General features: G+C 34.9%; 2 protein-coding genes across 5 annotated transcripts; one reads left to right on the forward strand and one right to left on the reverse strand.

Moving 5' to 3' along the window:
* The first annotated feature begins 720 nt into the window (after positions 1-720).
* On the forward strand, positions 721-2,688 carry LOC115766778 (NADH-ubiquinone oxidoreductase 49 kDa subunit). The gene is made up of 6 exons (XM_030710788.1): positions 721-905; positions 1,051-1,172; positions 1,236-1,345; positions 1,404-1,605; positions 1,671-1,858; positions 1,917-2,688. The coding sequence occupies exons 1-6, from the start codon at positions 811-813 to the stop codon at positions 2,604-2,606; spliced, it is 1,407 nt and encodes a 468-aa protein (XP_030566648.1). The 5' UTR covers positions 721-810; the 3' UTR covers positions 2,607-2,688.
* An 865-nt stretch (positions 2,689-3,553) lies between these two features.
* On the reverse strand, positions 3,554-10,295 carry LOC115766756 (transcriptional activator protein Pur-beta). 4 transcript variants are annotated; one of them, XR_004018314.1, is made up of 10 exons: positions 10,192-10,292; positions 9,328-9,550; positions 8,268-8,330; positions 7,675-7,787; positions 6,987-7,089; positions 6,798-6,931; positions 6,030-6,151; positions 5,741-5,846; positions 4,182-5,665; positions 3,554-4,003 (listed from the first exon to the last, which is right to left on the reverse strand). XR_004018314.1 is itself a non-coding variant. In XM_030710735.1 (9 exons), exons 2-9 carry the CDS (start codon positions 9,368-9,370, stop codon positions 5,510-5,512), a joined length of 840 nt encoding a protein of 279 aa, XP_030566595.1. In that variant the 5' UTR covers positions 9,371-9,550; positions 10,208-10,295; the 3' UTR covers positions 3,554-5,509. The 4 variants fall into 4 exon arrangements, 3 of the variants coding, with proteins under 3 accessions (XP_030566595.1, XP_030566597.1, XP_030566594.1); XM_030710735.1 differs by having other exon boundaries at positions 3,554-5,665; positions 10,208-10,295; XM_030710737.1 differs by having other exon boundaries at positions 3,554-5,665; positions 6,798-6,916.
* Positions 10,296-20,031: the final 9,736 nt, after the last annotated feature.

Here is a 20,031-nt window from a genome sequence, read left to right on the forward strand (position 1 = left end):
CGGTACTGACAGTGTGGCAGTATCTGAAAATTGTATCTGTATCTAAAACGTATTTTTTTAAAAGTAGTTTACAGTTACAAAAGTATTTGCAAGTCACGAATAAAAGGTGTGACATTTTTTTGTGTTGTTCACAAATGAAACGAGTAAATTTACTGCATTTCGCAAAACTCCCCTTGTCAATAAACTCTTAAACAATATACTTTAATTCATTATTGCAAAAATATTGACAAACTGTATTTATACTTACTAAACTATTTAATCAGTTATATGACAGTATTTTTTTTAGTGTTTTTAAACGAAGTGCTGACCACTTGCTATATCGCTTTACGACCTTATCAATAGCGTTACTTAACCGATTTCGGTATGATTTTCTGCAGTAAATCTTACGCCCATTAAGACATTAAGACATTAAGAGCTTTCGGTTCCCTTACAATTATTGTGTTGTTTCAATTGCCATGTTAATTTATTTGATTTTCGCAGCTCTACATTTTCTTCTCTTAATTCAATCGCTCGGAGATTGAAGCTCCCAGACTCGATGCTTTTCTTTTGTATTCAAATATCGATATAGCCCGCTGTATATATATCGATACATACATCGCGTAAATCTAATACCACTCGATTCTGCAAATCGATACATTCATGATTCACATCGCAAACCATGTCTAGAAACTGAGGTAGTGACTGCAAGTATATCGATAGGTATCGGTTGCACCAGCGCCGCACATACACAACACAACAGCTGTTTGACCATCCATTGGTTTGACCATACTGTTTGCGTAAAAAGTCCAATAAACTATTTTGAAATTAAAAATGATTTCCCAGGGCTTTAGGCGCTCGCTGGTCGTAGGGGCGCAGCTGCTTAAAACCCAATCGTCTATTGCACCGGCCGCTGGCAGCATCTTGAGGTAAACAATCAAGCTACGCGGATACTTACATAATCATATTTCCACAGGAACCATTGTAGCAAAATGATTGTAAATAGAAAAAATTACCAACACATATTAAAATATATATAAATAATTACCAATACAATACATATATATTCGATAGCTCGAATCAGCATCGCGGTGCAGCAAAATGGTATCCAGATCCCGAATTCATGAAGCAATTCAGTGGTCCGGTCATGTATCCCGATGAAGTAACCTCGCTGTGGAAGGTGCCGCCATGGAACAGTATGCTTTCAAAGATATTTATTAAAAAAGTTTAATGATTTTATGCTTAATTTTCCGCAAAAGGCAAAATGGTCCCCGTTGAAAAGTCTGTGCGCAACTTGACGCTGAATTTTGGACCCCAGCATCCGGCTGCTCATGGCGTGCTTCGACTAGTACTTGAACTCGATGGCGAGGTTAATACTTATACTCCTTAATTTATATTTTAATGATAGAGCATGCTTTTGCTTTCAGACGGTAATGCGCGCCGACCCACACATTGGCCTATTGCACCGTGGCACTGAGAAACTAATTGAATACAAGACCTACACGCAGGCTCTGCCGTACTTCGATCGTTTGGATTATGTTTCGATGATGTGCAACGAACAGTGCTACTCGCTGGCCGTGGAGAAATTACTCAACATCGATGTGCCGCTGCGTGCCAAGTATATACGAAGTAGGTGCTAAATTGAGTCCTCTCATAGTTCCAACTAAAGGCAAAATCGTATGATTTGTTTCCAGCTCTTTTCGCTGAAATAACGCGCATCCTCAACCACATAATGGCTGTGGGCACGCATGCTCTAGATGTGGGCGCACTGACTCCCTTCTTCTGGCTCTTCGAGGAACGTGAGAAAATGATGGAATTCTACGAACGTGTTTCAGGAGCGCGTATGCACGCTGCCTACATTAGACCCGGCGGTGTCTCACTGGTAACCTATTTACATGGATAAATATGAAGAAAACAAAGTTAACATAACTTTTTTGCAGGATATGCCACTGGGTCTGATGGATGACATTTACGAGTTTGCATCAAAGTTCGCCGAGCGATTGGATGAAGTTGAGGATGTGCTCAGCACAAACCGAATCTGGGTGCAACGCACCGAAGATATTGGCATTGTGTCTGCCGAGGAGGCCCTTAACTATGGATTCAGTGGTGTCATGTTGCGAGGCTCTGGAATCAAATGGGACTTGCGAAAGCAACAGCCCTACGACGCATACCATCTGGTCGACTTCGATGTGCCGATTGGTACCAAAGGCGACTGTTATGACCGGTACCTGTGCCGCATCGAGGAAATGCGTCAGTCTTTGCGCATCATCGATCAGTGCTTAAACCAAATGCCAGCTGGTGAAATCAAAACAGACGACGCAAAGGTGACGACACCGACCCGCTCCGAAATGAAAACCTCCATGGAAGCGCTCATACACCATTTCAAACTCTTTTCGCAAGGCTATCCAGTGCCACCCGGTGCTACCTATACGGCAATCGAGGCGCCAAAGGGCGAGTTTGGAGTTTATTTGATATCAGATGGTTCCAGTCGTCCCTACCGCTGCAAAATCAAAGCGCCAGGATTCGCTCATTTGGCAGCGCTAGAAAAAATTGGCAAGCAGCACATGTTGGCCGATGTAGTTGCCATAATCGGCACCCTGGATGTTGTATTTGGTGAAATCGATCGATAGATTGTTTTAATTGTACAAACATCAAAATTATGAAGCTTACAATGGAAATATAAAGGCAATACAGCCATTTAAACACCAACAATTTTAGAGCCAATGCAAACTTAGCTATACACCCATAGCTCTTCCAATAATTCGAAAATTATTTTTATTAAAAAAATATTAAATATTTAGCATAAAACCTGGTTGGGAATATTGAATTAAAGGCTGTTACGCTCCAGAGTCCTTGTGAATATTCAAAATATTCTATATATATACCAGAAGATGTTTTTGAAATATGTTCTTCTGTAGCTTTTGCAGTTTTCGAACATTCTGCAGCTTTACTTAGACGGACGGTCGAACGTGGCTAAATCGACTTAGCTCGTCATCCTGATCAAGAAGAAATGCACCATGGGGTCGGGATCTCATCGATGTTTTCCATGATGTGAGTCTTTTCCAGGCCATAATTTTTAATGCACGTCTGCCAGGTCCCACGTTTCCGGATTAGTTACGCCGCCGTCTCGGCATCTCGCCATCTGGGATGGCTACTGTCAGCTCTCAGATGACTCCGTCCACACTTTGGACTTGTTTGCACCTTATTCTCTAATATCTTTAAAATATAATAAATACGTGGAGTTCAAGATAGTAAGGATATGATATAAATTGTTAACGGGCGGGAAATGAGTGAAAAGTTTTAACTAAAATTTCTGGTACCCGCTTGTTTATGAGCATAGCTGTAAGCTATGGTCGGTCAAGATGGCACCTGGTCCGAATCCAGAGTGCGGATAGACTGAGAGCCATCTACTACGCAGTTTTTGGTCCGCACTTATGTTCATTACGCACGATTGATTCCACATTGTGTAATGTCCAAGATCTTTTTGCCATTTGAACTCTTTCATATTTCTTAAGACTCAAATCAATATGAATAATGTCTACTAAATGAATCAAGCAGGTTTACATTTTTGTAGTATTGCATTAGAGCTTTTGTTTTATTCAACTTTATTTTTATTTCTTCATTCACAAAATTCTTAAAATTGTAATGCCAAACAACATCAAAGATAAATTCACTGTATTATAAATAACCGTTTTTGTCACATATGGTAATCTGTTCTGTTAATCATTGTTGTTGTTTATCTGTGTGCATTAGCTTAGCAAATGAATATACTTGTATGTATTATGGGCTGCTCCGAAGGCTCCTACTCAACATGGAGTTTAACAAAATAAGTCCATCGATAAGCGAATCTGTGGATGCCTGGAGATTCGCAAACAAATTCGCATTCGTGGACTTATCTATATATGTATGTACATTAAAGGGTTTTTTTGTGACCCACACATATACATATTGTAGAAGTGCATTATGTATTGCGTATTTGTTGTCATTCATCAATAATAAATATTATATAGTTTATCCATTTAATAGGCTGAAATTTGATACTATTAATATAACACTAGTTTGCATTTCATATAATTATTCATATAATTGTTGTTGTTTTTAATACATAGACATAGGCATGTGTGCGTATACATAAGTGTTTAAATTAATATACATACACACATACTATGGATTCTATTTATTTTGCTATGCATTTGTATTCGTACCTAATAAGTTTTTATTCTACGTGATCACATTGAAACTTTTGTTTTATAAACGTTTTAGTAATTAGTTAAAGACATTTTGTAATTCATAACGTATTCCTAAAAGCTTTAACAATTTTGTAACATTCATATTTGCGATGACATTTTAAGTTACGCCAACTGGATATATACTATGACGAAATTTACACACTTAATAGATCTATTCAATCTACCAAACACAAGTACGTGCTCGAGTGTTCTTTTCTACAAATTAGTTTAACGAGTAACCGATTGCTGTGGGTGCCATGTTTCGCAACAGGCGGTATTTATCCTACGAATGGACATCCAATTAATGATGGCCGTAAAATTATTAAACAGTCAAGGGAATTTAATTTTTGAGAAAATTGCACCATGGATACCAGATCCCAAAACAGTATATATTCAAAATATAAAGCTGATAGTTTCAACTGATTTGATGATGATGTATTGCACAAATTGGTCACAATATTCACAGAGTATGTAATAAAAATATTATCTAAATACAGAACACTCATGTGAATCATGAAGGTAGTATTCTCGCTATTTGTTTGTATTATCAAAGGTACTGAGCCATATATAACAGAATTTAATATATGCATACATCCATACATGTATGTTTCTTACATACATATTAAATATTTTAATATTTTCTATATCCACAATTGGTTATTTAACTATAAATCAAAGGTAATTTGACCACAATGGTGGCGGGGAAAAGGCTGTACAACAAAAGTTACAAGATTTATTAAATAAAGACATCCCTAATGAAAGATATATCTCTAATTGATGCAATATTGCGTATTGGTTAATTGTTTAAATTTTAAAGCATATTGTTTTCTCGCGTGACCAAACATTGTGTTGCGTATTGGTAGATCGACTTATGAAGCCCTATTTGTTATGTATTTAATTAAATTAATATAATAGTTAAAAAAGTATACTAATATACAGATGAATCTTCTAAATGCTACTTTTATATAATTGAATATAAATACATATAAGTAGATACATTACATTAATTTAAAAGCTTTTCGATTTTCTCTATCAAGAAACGATATTTAACAAAAATAATCACATATCATTTTAGCAGCTGGCATAATACATAAAGCTATTTACATATCGTCGCACAATGTTGATTTTTTTTTTGTTTTTTATTGGGGGAACAACAAACATTTGAAGCCTCGTTCCCGCGGCCTCTGTCAGCGGCTCAGTTGTTTGATTCCAAGGCTTGAACGCAGAAATTTTAAAAAGCTTTATATTTGTATTTAGCAGTGTGTGCATCTTTGATAACTACTAAGTTCTGGTGTTCTTGCTATTTATTTAAGACTATTTGTAGATGTCGGTACAATATTATCGGCAGTGATTGAATCGGGCGATTTCTTCATTTTGTCGCAATAATCATTAAATATATCACGAAATCGTAGCCAGCACTTTTCAGGTATAGTTATAGAAGTGCGAAAGTTATTTTTTACCTGAAATTGAGTTAAAATTACAAGAATACTACTGAATCTATATTGATCGATTCAAATTTTTTAAAGTAATCGTACCTCACTTATTCGCATATAAACTCCACGATTATTTTGACCAATGTCAAAGTAAAAGTTTTTGTTATCGACTTTCATATGACGCTCTTCCGGCAAATCGCCTTTAAAACTGAAATTTAGGAATTGAAACAAAAAACACATCTTAAATTAATATTTTTGTACAGATCTTTTAAGGCTATATGCGTAATTTTTAAAAATTCCCTATTGAATAAAGTTTGCTTAGATTTTATGCATGTTTTCACATGAAGTTATTTTAAAACCTTACAATGATTGATTGATTAATATACTTTACCCCCCATCATTGGCTCCAAACTCTTCCAAAAGATCAGTCAGCGCATCTCTAAATTCAATCATGCCTTGGGCCGGCAGCGCAATTTGAGATCTGGGCCCACCTCTTGTTATTGTTTGGGAAACCTGAAATTGTAAATGTTTTAGTAAATGCAAATGAAAACAAGTGAAAGTATTTCAATAGAACAATGCCTTGAAATACCGTCAATTGATTGATCAATTAAAAGGTAATAAAATAACGAACAAAACACAAAAATTAGTGATCTAGTCGGGAGTATCCGATGAGGAGATATTTTAGTCTTTATTGATTGATCAATTGATGATAATCAGTCACGTATTTAGTTTATGAGATCAGAGCTATATTAAGGACAGTTTCAGAAAATATAATTATTATCCAATTTATTTTTTTATACTTATTAACCTAACTTTAAACCGAACTAGTAACCCAGAAAACAGCTGAGCCAAAACCTAAAAACAACACAATTTTAAAAAAATGGTTAAATTAATATTAAAAATATATTCATGGAGACTCAGACTGTAAGCCACCAGCCAATAAGCAAACCATTGGGTTGGAGATCGAATTTAGCCCGGTAATCATAATTGAAAAACTCGATTATTTCAATTAAAATATATGACAGTCTTAAGGTTCGAACTTCGAACCAAAACCATTTACAAAAATATTTCACATGGCTTGGATCGTCAGATAACAATCCTTTGATAAATAAACATAAAAAAAATATTGACATATTTAATATATATATTGGATATTTACCCTAAGGAACCTTCCGCGAGCATTTTCCTTCAAGTCCAAATAATACCTCCTATTGTCCTTTATCATCATCTCTGATTTCAACTTGCCATCCTCTGGCAAACTCTCCGTGTGCGGAGGCCCTACATTTTGATGAACTTATTTGATTTTTAGGTCATAAACAATTCACTAAAAAGACAGAACATAGCCTACCTAGAGAAGCATAGTAGTCACTAAATGACGACAAGTGGTCACGGAACTCGGCTGCCGTCGACAGCGCTAAATATATTTGACTTCGTCTGCCGTCTGCGCCAATCTGAAATAATGAAAATTAATATTGTTGCCACAAGCCACTTAATTTATCGACGGATGTCAACGTGGTAAATGGAATGGAAATTGTAAGTATTGGTATCTAGGAATCATATATTGACTTGGTCTCATATATTCCTTAGGTCTCGGAACGTTCTATCAGTTCTATAAGAAAATTAATCCTGATCACAATCAATTCAACATCTGTTATTTCTTGGCCTCGCCGTTTCAGGTAAAATCTTAGATAATATTTTGCCACCCAGTTTGAATCCACACGGACTTTTCTTTCCCGTTGACCTATATTTTCTACCGAGTTGAGGTAGATTTTCCAAAAAGTGTGTAACACACATCTTACCTTTCTAAACCAATTTAAGATAAAAATCAATTGATTCCCACATCTTTGCAAAGTTGAATTATAAACAGATAGGTCGAACCCTAATGTTAACAGAAATTGTAGATATTTCATTCGAAAGTGTTCTAGAAAAAGGCTGCGTAAACTGATCTTTAAAAGTAGCCCAGATTTATATTCTAGGAAATAACTAAAGCCTATGATAAATGTTAATAATGGAATGCTTTTGCTTGGTATATTTACCTCGGCCACCTTTATGAAGCGTCCACGACGATTTTGCTTTACATCCAAATAAAATCGTTTTGATTGAATTTGGAGCATTTTTGATGCCAGCTCCTGCTCAACTGCACTGACGGCTGCAAAAATATAAGAATTTAAATACGTTAACAATGAAATTTCACGATATTCGCTTGGTAAATAAATGTTGCATACAATATTTCAATTTATCAATGACTTTGAATGATTACTATATATGGGGCTATAAGCGAAGTTTTGGATATTCTATATTCTACAAGTTACATGTAAATTGGGGGCTCTAGCTCTTAAGGCCCAAGGGATTTTTTCAAAAATCAGGATTTCGATATCGATTTTATCAGTTGCTTCACGGTAAGTTATCGATTATCGAAGATAGGTCTAGTAATTTTCCAGCCTTTTACTATTATTAAATCGAATCGGTCGAAGATGCTTTATTCTACCTGTTACATACAATTAACAATTACAATTAAAAGACATTTGGTGTCATTATTTAAATTTTTACATATATAAGAAACCATTTTCCTTGAAAACCAATGAATGCAACATTTTTATTAATGATAAAACTTTTTTTTATAACATACCTTTGCCGGACGAGTCAAAATCATTTCTGCTTGAAGAACCTTCCATATTGCTTGCATTATACTCTGAAAATAAAAGAACATGATTGAATGTATTTAATTTTCAAAGATCTACTTTTTTAGCAATTTTTTTTTTTTGATTATCCATCCCTTATGCGAAAATGATAATATGAATATACATCTATATAAGAACTAGCGGGTATAGCCCGGCCTTGCCAAAGAGCCAAACTTCGTAGATATCGGATAAGATTTGACCCAGTCCCCGAGGTTATACAAAGCTCCTCTCGTAAGTAAACTCTCTTGAGCAAAAGCTAAAGATTCAGTGGCTTTTAGTGGGGTCGAACAGGTGAGTTTATCGGCTGTTATCTTTGATCATGACTATGTTAAGTGGGCTATTAGATCCTTTGATCAGGCACAATTCGCCAATATCAAAGGCAAGACGACTGAGGATCAATCCTGGCTATGGAAATTGGCCTGTCCTCCTTCCTTAATATAGACCTTTAATAATATTGGATATGATTTGATTCGACGGGCTCTTTTCCGCAAAGAAATTAAATGGAACCAGACGCAGACCCAGTCTGCTTCAGGGCGGTTGAGACTTGCCAACATGAGAGAATCGTATCTCCCCTCCTGCGGTCCCCAGTAAAAGTTGATGCAGAGAGCTCTTGGCGCGGTCCACAAATCGTGTCTAGACGTTGGTCCTTATAAAAGTTCCAGAAGGCGATCACTGATGCCTTCTAAAAATGGTACAAAGTCAATACAGGCAAACTCGATACTCATCCATTGAGGCACCTTATTATATTTCCTGCACAATAAGCTCCAAGGTGAAGAGACCTGCTCACCTTTATTGGAGGAGGTACTTTTGGAGATATTAACCTTTAGATTAAAGATGATGATAATAATAATGAAAACTTGTCTGTGTTGCAAGATATCTTGACCAAAACTACCTTGTTTAGGAAATCTGCGCCAAATGGTATGTCAACAAGGGTATTTAATATTCGGCGTGCCGAAGATAACAGTACGTACGTTCAACAGCTGCCAGAATTAATTTTGAATGACTTACTTGATCCTGAGATGCCTTCCTCTCCACTTCCAAGATCAGACATTACGAAATACTTTCGAAAATAACGTTTTGTGTTGAGCTTTGGCGCTTAATTGGAGCTCCGTTTATCCGCTAATCCGGTTCGCTGGTGCCTCTCCTTCTTATCCGTTTATCCTCTTATCCCACGCCTACTAGCAATGTTTACTTAACGTGTTAGCCGGAGCAAAGCTCTGCACTCCTCCAACTAAAAAAATGTACAAACATAATTGAAAAGTAGTTAGAGCAATGAAAATCGAAATCTCATATTTTTTAAACATTTTAAATGTACATATCTTTAATTGTAAAAATATTAATTTACTGTGTTTAATTGACGGTACACACACGCACGCACACACACATACGTAACAATATCAATATGGTAATGTACACTTATTGCCTGTATACACACACATTCACACAGAGAAGTACATGTAAACTTTTCATTGAACTACTCTTGCAAAAACCTTGAACGCTGTACATGCACACATGCATATCTTATGTATGTACATATGTGTATGGGGCTTTGTATGTTCAATTCAATCTGCCCAACACGTTTATGTAATTTACTCGGCAATCGCCGTTGGTAATTATGTTACTTAAATATATCATTTGATATTTTTAAAGCTCAAGAAACTAGTGTTCGCATTGTAAATGCATTAAGAACTTTTATGCTGACAAACGTTACTGTTCATATATGCATACATACACACATATACATACAAAAACGTTAGATAGTCTCACAAATATTTGAATTGTATGAATATAATTGTTAGTTAATGCACTTCTAAAATACGAAGATATATTAGTTTAATAACAAATTATATTTTATTTTTATAATTTACGCACACATACACGCACGCACCGTTTGACGACGATGCTCACTTCGAGATGACACATGAGACGTCTATTTCGATATTGTTATCAACACATTTTATTAAAGCTAAATTGTCCAAGAAATGCGATTTAAAATTAAGGTTTCGTCATGCAGGTATCAATAACATTACTCTCTATATATTCTTCAATTAGTTTATTAAATAGGAAAGATGCAAACAAATCAAAACTCGTATGAACGGTTAGCAGTTTCAATGCGATATCGTATACTGTTTAGTTTCGATTGTATTGCACGCAGGGCACGAAGACCTGATAGTAGAGGCAACCCTCTTATTCGATTTAAAAAAATGATCGAAATCAGCTATTTTAACGAAATCGAATATTGAAAAGGTATCCCATCCAATATGAGATCTATTAAATATTTTATTAGATCAAGGCAGGTGGAATATAAAGATATAAAATACTTTAATAAGTATATACTAATATACATATATAAATATATGTTTCGCGTTTCCCTTTTTATCTTAAGTCAATATTTTCGTAGAAAACCATCGTAAAAAATAATTTATTGATCAGGTTTCGGCTTGACTCAGTACCGACCTACCGCAAAGCTAGTGTTGTGGAACTACAGTCATACCAATCATTAGTATGAATAAAAACAAATTTTGCCACAGGCATTCAGTGCATGTTATTTCTCACGTTTGCTGAGTTGTCCTAATTTTTGCTTTACATTCAATTTACATTTCGTGCAGTTCGCCTGAAATACAGTACACGAACTCGATACCATACAGGCACGAAGTTAGCGATGGAGTCGCTTCACACATATTATTTTTAATGAGCGCGCAACCGTCTCTATGCTCTATACAGATACTATTGGTATGAGCACTGCTGAGCTTAAGTGTTGCAAAACAGGTATACAACAACTGCTAATAATAGTACATTGTTTAACATAACTGCCTTCTAACACTACACTGCCCACAAAAGGGTAACAGCGCATCCACATGTTATGCACGTGATTTAGTATTTTATGGTATTTTTATAAAGAAACCCGACGGAGAAATGTACCGCTCTTTTAACATTCTGTTACGTGCTCCATACCATCCCAAATTTAATTCTCAGTTCAGATTGGAATGTTAATAAACTGTAAAAGAGAATCCACAGCTCGTCCGTACGGTCGTGTGCCGCGGAAGCCTATATTATATACATATTTAACGTACTATATGCATACGGATATGCATATATATTTATGTCGATCATAGTATGTATTTATATTTGCGGCTGTACTGTTTGTTCGTTCGGTTCGGTTGTTGCACATAAAAGCCAAGTTTGGTAAAACACAATATTTATTTAAAGCTTTGTTTCACATTCCTAAAGTAAATGAAAATAATACAACTGTAATTTCTGTGTGCGTGTGTGTTTTTTTAGAATATTCTGTTGTGTAATTAATTTCAATATCTGCACACTTATTATTTCAAATATATTGAATAACAAACACATACACACATTTGTATTTGCGGATAGCTATGTGTGCGAGTGTGTATTTATATGTTATAATACAAAATAATTCCTTGTGTACCAAAAGTCGAAACAAATTCAATGGGCGTCAAGCCCAAGGTGTGAGTGCTTAAAAATATATATATATATACACATAAACATATGTGCATGTGTACATATTTACATACGTACATATGCACATAAGTTGATTGTATATAAAACGACTATGTGAGTTTTGTAGTACATTTGCACACACAGCAGACACACATTGATTAGTGTGTGTAAGTTGCATGGACAATGCTCATGCTTCCACTTTCATACGACCGTCCGTAGACGTACCATACATACATATACATATATGTATGCATGTGTGCATACATACAGCATACGTACATTTTTTGTGTGTATGCATGGCAATGGTGTTGGTTATGGTATTGGTATCCACATTCATTGCGAAGAGCCAAAGCCAAAGCGTCTCTCGCTGAAACCACAAAACCGAAATAATAAATACGTGTAGCAACAAGCCGATAGAATCTCTTATTTTTGTTTTCTTATACTTAGTGCACAATTTACTCTATATTTACCCCAAATGTCCGTCTGTCTGGCCCTATGAAAGTGATTTGCCTGGAATATGAATATTCCTGAAAATTCGTGAGCGATAGTGTGAAAATATTTTGTACACGCCCACTATGGGTCGCTAGTGTAGGGTATACACATAGCCATATAGCCATTGAAAATGGGTATATGCAAGTTCGTATGAATTGGATTAAATATAAACACCATATTTCGAGAATGCAGTTTCTATCGTGTGGAGCTGGAAAATTTAAATGATCCGTTCTAACTAGGTAACAATTTCATGCAACCATTTTCTAAAAACTTTCCAATCAGTTAGTCATAACGTGGAAGAATATTAAAATTAGGAACATTAGCAGGTGTGTTTATTATTCCTTGGCCTCTTTTAATTTTTATACCCTGAACCCATTAAAAATGGGTATAAGGGTTTATTGTATTTGTGCAAAATCCAAATGTATGTAACAGGCAGAATGAAGCATCTCCGACCCCATAAAATATATATATTCTTGATTAGCATCAATAGCCGAGTCGATCTAGCCATGCCCGTCTGTCTGCCCGTCCGTCCGTCCGTATGTATGAACGCAAGGATCTCAGAACCTATAAGAGCTAGAGACTTGAAATTTTAGATGTAGGTGCTCCTAGTGCCTGCGCAGATCGAGTTTGTTTCCGATAATCGATAACTTACTCCATTTATAAACAATCGATAAAAATCGATATCGATATCCTGTTTTTTGGGCAATTTCGGTAAATAATAATCTTGACATATAGCTTCTAAAATAGAATATATATATTCATTTGTTGTTGGAATTAGAGTTTTAACCATTGTCCCGCATTTGCGTCCGGCTTTTGGGAATTCACTGCGTTGGGATTGTTGTTTTGGTAGCCGTAGCCCAATAATCGAGAAGAAGCATCCTGAGTATTGAGTATTCCGCATTCGGTTGCAACCAATGTAAGGTTCGCACATGTTTTTGTGCCTAAGCTACGCCATTTATTTATATATTGTATATACTACGAAAAAATGATTTTAGATCCCACTCTGTGTGATAAATGCATAAAAATCTTTGGTCCACATGGTTTCTGATCGATTATATACTTATAGTACGATTCTTACGACTGACGAAAATAAATTGAATTCAAACTTGTATGCAAATATATATTTATATCTATGTTACCAACAGCGGATGCTACCCGGCTTTGCCCACTCCAAGTTTTTTTCAATTTACTTGTTTTTCCCTCCCGTAGAAAGATTAAAAATCCGCCAGTTTTACCTTAGAAGCCCGGTCGAATATTTGAAAATGCTCTTAAAATCAATCAACAACTTTTAGCTAATCTGTCTCCACTTGGGATTTCGTCGATGACCCCTATTTTCCACCCAGAAAGAGTGGAGTAATAAAAATTCTAAGTCATTAGTACATATTTTCTATTATAAAGAAAAACACCCAAGAATCGAAGCTACCCTTGGATAACAAAGCAAGTATTTCGGGAGAAAGGGTCCTTAAAAGAGGGTACTCAAACTCATTACTCAGTAATGTATTCAAAGACTAAACACCTCATACAACTGTTTTTATGCGATGTCAGAGAAATTTATAATTTAATATCTAGTGTGCAACTATTGGAATACTCAACAACAATTGTTTTCATTAAATAATAATATTAAAGTATGTATATAAACTATTACTATAAAAAAGCGTATCTATGCCTCGACGCGCTAAATATTTGGCATGTCAACACACACACGCACTTTTTGGTGCAAATGTACATGCATGTGTCTGTGAAGACGAGTAGAAGAAGAAGTTTACGAATTTAAGAAGATTGCAACGTTTTGTTCTGCGCATGACGTCACCGCTTAAGGCATTTTGTGCGCGATCGTTGCGTACAGTAAATAAGTACATTAAAGAATATTTAATTTAAAATAAATTATATTCTATAATAAACTATTTAAGTATACATAATAAAGGTACAAATTTAAGATAAACAACACAAGATATAAAATTCTATAAAATATGACGTCATCATTTATGTTGTTGACGCGCCGTGTGCGTAGTCCTTTGATTTTATAGACTTTCTGGCTTTCAAATTTTCTACCTTCTTGCACCGGGACTCGGCTCGGCAACAACAACATTATTTCCCAAATGATGTTGTTGTTTCTACGCGCTGCGCATTATTTGTCCCTTTCTTTGCACTTAGTTTCCTATGTCCTCGAGATCTTGCTGGAACTTCTAGGTAATCAAGATAGACACCGAAAACAAAACGGGATTTCGTGCGCATTGTTGTTGTTTTGTAATTTATTGTTGCTTGTGTTCGATTTTGCATTTGCAGACCAATCTAATATACCTTGCTTAAACTTGAACACGGCAATAAAAGCTCAGAGTCACTTTTCCTTGCTTCTATTTATTACTTAATGAGCCGTAGCGTGCGCTGCGCATCAAGCTTATGTCTGCATTTTTGTATGTATAGAAAAAATCTTAAATGATTGTAACGGTAGGGCGCGTAGTTTATAGTATCTCCTACGGGGGCACTCCCGGACGAAAGTAAGGATATCTTCGACTCGCCGCAGACTTAATACCCTTGAACGTGATTTCCCTTTACCAGGGAGACATAGTCGTTCCTATAAACAATATACATGTTTGCATTCTGCGGTGTACCTCATTTTGATTGGGTACAGAGTATGAAAGTAATACAAAATCTCAAACAGGTTTTAAAATCGTCGAAAGTGGATTTGTTGGCCATAAAAAAGGCATTGATAAAAACGACGGACATACACTTACTTCTTTGATTTTGAATATTCAATTATCTTAAATGTGTCCAGATTCAACTTACTTAAGTGCAAAAATAAATAAATAATATAAATAAATAAATATATATATATGTAGTCATGCACTTGTATGTGTGTATATATATCTGTTGACACATAAACCGGTTGGGCTACACATACATTTTTGTAAATGTGAGCGATCGTTTTGTTGTACCCTAAACCCATTCAAAATGGGTATATGGCTTTTTTGCAAAGATATGTTACAGGCAAAAGAAATTATCTTTGGCCCTATAAAGTTTATATATTCTTGATCCAGGACGACAAGCTGAGTTAATCTAGCCATGACCGTCTGTATGAACCAAGGGTGCGAGCCGGTTTAATTTCGCAAATAAATATCTAACCTGGTCCCAAAACCAAACCATATTTTTGAATATATAAAAGAAACATTTTTTAATATTTGGAAATACAAATACATACTTGCTTGTATGTATGTATGTAGTTTATCGAGTTTCAATTTTATTTTCTTGCAATGCCACATTTACATATGTATGTATGTATGTTGCCACGTTTCGGTCCTGCTCGCACCAACGAAATAACGAAGTTTCTCCAAATTAATGGTAATGCCGACACACACACACATACATTGTCATATGAATAACATTCGCGGGCTTGATCTTAACTTCTGCCGGCAGCAATATTCCTCGGCGAACTTTATGCTTTGAGAGGAGCCACGCTCATTCTTGTTTTACATATGTACATTGTGTGTATGTATGTAACCCCATACATATGTATGTATAACACTTCTTCTCAAAGTGAAGACTTCATTTTCATTCATTTCATTTTCAAAACATGCTGTCTTCGCTCACTGGGGGAATGGAAAATTGAAAGGAACGGGAAAGGAAACCATATAGAGGGTATTAAAGTTTTGTCATGAAGTGTAAAACGCTTAGAAGGAGAAAAGTATTTATATGTATATAATATATATGTATATATATCAATCAGTATTAATTTATATATTTTTGTCTCTCTGATTCGCTGCGAAATAGTCTTTTAGTTTTAAAGCTATCGTTTTGGATCTTTGCACAGGTCTGTCCCTTTCTGTTGCAGGTCACTATTTGACCTTATGAATGCTCGGTCGAAAATTAAGTACAACTCCTTTGTTTTGCCAGATAAATTGACCAAAGTCAGCATTTATCTATATATATATATATACTTATATATATATATATATATATATACTTATATATATATATATATATATATAAATATATATCATATATATGCCACAGGAAAAATCCGTCGGAAAATAAATTCTTGTATGAAAACATTTTTGTTTTTATTAAGATATCCTGACCAAGTTTGGGAATTATCTGTTTCATTATGCTTCCCAAATATATTCAATATCCTATCAACGTCAGACCACTTTATTAAATATTGCACATAGGTTCTTAAATGGAAAAAGTTTCTGTTTTCCAAAAGCATTTACAAGTTCAGTATTCTCACATATCTGGAAAAAGGAAGGATATTAAATCTACGGCGTGCTGAAGTTTTTCCAACAATGCCATATCTTAAGGGAGCAATTTGCATTAGAGCAGAAGGTATAAATAAGGTGTACTACATCAATTTTGACTAATACAAAAAATTACCCAATGTCAATGTATTAGTTGATCAAGCTACATATATCTCTAGTCAGATAGACGACTTGTATACCATGTATACCCATTTAAAATAAGTTGGTATGAGCGTATATCAGAGACATTATAGGGTACTTTAAATGTTAGGCGTAGATCATTTGCTGAAGTTATTTTCTTATTTCAAGAACTTCCTTTGGTTCCTCAAAATATGAAAATAACAAATTCCATCTACAAAAAATTAAGTTCAAAAATATAACCGATATTATCGAAACAACAACAAGAAATTGGGTATAGGGTGTAGGGTATATCACGATTTAATTTTGGAGCTGTTTTCTAGGTTTTTTCGTTAGGGCTGGAGATTGATGTCCATAAATACATACATATGTATTTATGTGTTCATCAACTCAAAAAGAATCATTTAGCAGTAAGTATAGCTGTATTTATGAATTATGTAAGTTCAAATGAAAATATGTTATATATCCATAAGCTTATGTACTTGTGATGTAAAAACATATACGTACATATGTATGTATATGCTGTACGTATGCACACAGGCCGGCCTGCAAGCTAAGAAGCCTGTTGGTCCCCTAGCATTGCGCATTGGGAAATCACATATACATACATATGTGTACATACATACATGCATTCGTATTTTCATAGCCATGTATGTATGTAGATCTCCCGTACACCAACAAAGTTGTGTGCGAAAATTCAACTGCATGCATGTGTTGAAATTTATTTGTACAGATGTGCGTGTACATGCGTACATAATTACATATCTACATACTTACGTACATATACATGTATATCTACAAAATGTTGTATAAAGCTAGCTTGCTTTTGGACATTTTGTGCGGTTTGCATTCACACACATGCACGCATGCACACATACAGGTACACAGTCAATGACGCGCCGACACCGACACATTCGACTCTCACGCCAAAAAAAGAGAGAGCCAAAGCCACAGTGGGTTTGGTTTCGAAAACTTTTATTAAAATTAAAGATTACAAGCTTGTATTTAATATTTTTAAATCCAATTGGCGTATGTAGAGCATTAAATATTATGGTATTTATAATTTTTGTAATTTTCCAACCATTTAAACATTGATACATTTTAACGATCTCAGGCTGCATGTACTCACCAAATATACAAACGACAATAAATATTTGTATATTAACCTATTAAAAACCTCAATATATGCGAGTTATGTGCACACTTTTTTCATTCAACCAACTAATACTGTTGTGAGTAACAGTAAGACAGAAGGTGGAGAGGGGATTTAAAAGTAAACGTTAAACTGAAATGGTTGTAATAAGTACATACATAAGTATTGTAAACGACTATGTTTGCCACTTGCCTCAGTGTGCCTTGCCATTCGATGCAACTGTTTCTTTCTTGCTTCGAATATGTATTAGTATTATTCGGGTAGATGAAGCTGCAGCTGCTTCTGTGCTTTTGACCCTACTCTCATCGACCGACTCAATTTTGCTCGTCGGTTTTTGCGTTTGTCGTGACAACGAATGCATACAGCACAGCACATCGATACATACACACGCACACACATTTACAGCACATGCACATATACATGCACATGACATACACATATTTTTGTCAGCCTACGACAAACATGTTTGTGTACATACATATGTACATAGAATTGCATGTATTATAGTATTCAGATATGTTTTTATGCATGTATGCATCTACATCTTAAAATTCCCCATTGATATTTTACAAATGTGTGTCACTAAAGAAATGTTTCTTGTAACGCAAAACTTTCTGAAATTTGTAAAACATAAGTAGTTCATTAATCGTTGGGTTTTATATCTTAATTATTTAGTATTATAAATTAATTATGTACGTATATGAAATTAACTTAAATTATATTATTTTTATAATACTTAAACGAAACTTACAGACTGGTCGACACGACTGCGAAATTCTCTGTTTATGTCGTATTTAAGGAATACATTTCGATTGATATATTTGGGTTTATGATTTTAAGGTTGGAATGAATTTTCTTTAACCTATATAAATTTTGTATCTCTAAAAGTTTTCATGATTTGATCGTCCCATGGGCTCGGTCGATAACCTTAGGATTTTGACTGTACTTTATATTTCAATATTTAAGACAACATCGAACAAATTTGCAAATTTCGACTATGGAACCATGCGCATATCAAGTTAATTTAATATTTCTTAAAACTTGCATGTATTCATTTTCCGGTCCTGGATTCAACCGTAAGTCCTTAGAATTAAAGAAGAGTGTTGCTTACCCTAAAATTAAAAGCACAAATTTGTCGAGAAAAGTCTTGGACCTATGGATCAAAAGGTGAAATATTATTAGTACTAAACGTGCATCTATATATATGCAAAATACACTCTCTAGCTCTTGTATTCTTTGGGATAGACTCAAGAAACAGTAATTAGGATATACTTGATGCCTCCAGCTTTTATAGTCTTTGAGATGGTACAGATAGACGGTAAGCCTGAATATATGTTGTACTATTCTTAATTACACTTAAAGTATGTTAGATATACTCGAATGCATACACAACACCTACATATACATAAATATGTAGCAAGCCGGTTCGGATCCGGTTTAAACCCCGAGTTCTAGCCTATTTCTTAATATGAACCCACCAACTTAGCTCCATTTTTGAGCATTGACTAATAGCCTAATTCCACTGTCAACATTTCATGCATTTTTTCAAAAAAGAAGAGATAGAAAACACATTATTCACATTTGTCAAAAAATTTTGTATTCGCCCAAAATAATTCGTGTTTTTTAAGATGACTTATCGAATTCTGTATTGATTTTATGGAAAATATGAAAGAATCATTACCAAATAGAGCTGATATTACACATTTAAAGATGGCCAAATTCCGCCCATACTTTGAGAAAACTGTGTGGATCTTAGGTAGATCAATTTCAACCGATCAGATGTTTATTTAAAACAGCTATTCATATGTTACCAACAACTAACTAACTTTCTAATGGAATCTCAGAATGTACAGGTTGCAAATGTAAGAAATGTTGAGCACAGTGAAATTAGGCTATATAAGTTAGCCTGCACTGGAGCGAGCAATTATATATTACAAGTTTCAGCTCTGATCAGAAGTACAATTAAATGCTTGAGCTTTATTCGTATATATACTGATAACATGCGTACATATGTACATACATACATATCTACATACGTATGGCTGGGGATATACATATATTTATTATTATTTATGTACAAATGTCTATGTATGTGTATATGCATTCGTGTGTAGTTCTGTCCAAGCGCATCTACCTATACACACCCACACGCATGTATGTATGTGTGTGTCTTTGTATAACAAGCACCCACACATTCAAATAATAACGAGGTGGGCTCCAAAATCGTTTGGT

Source organism: Drosophila novamexicana, unplaced genomic scaffold (assembly GCF_003285875.2).
Source record: "Drosophila novamexicana strain 15010-1031.04,08,12 unplaced genomic scaffold, DnovRS2.1 tig00001222-arrow-arrow-pilon, whole genome shotgun sequence".
Classification (NCBI taxonomy): Eukaryota; Metazoa; Arthropoda; class Insecta; order Diptera; family Drosophilidae; genus Drosophila; species Drosophila novamexicana.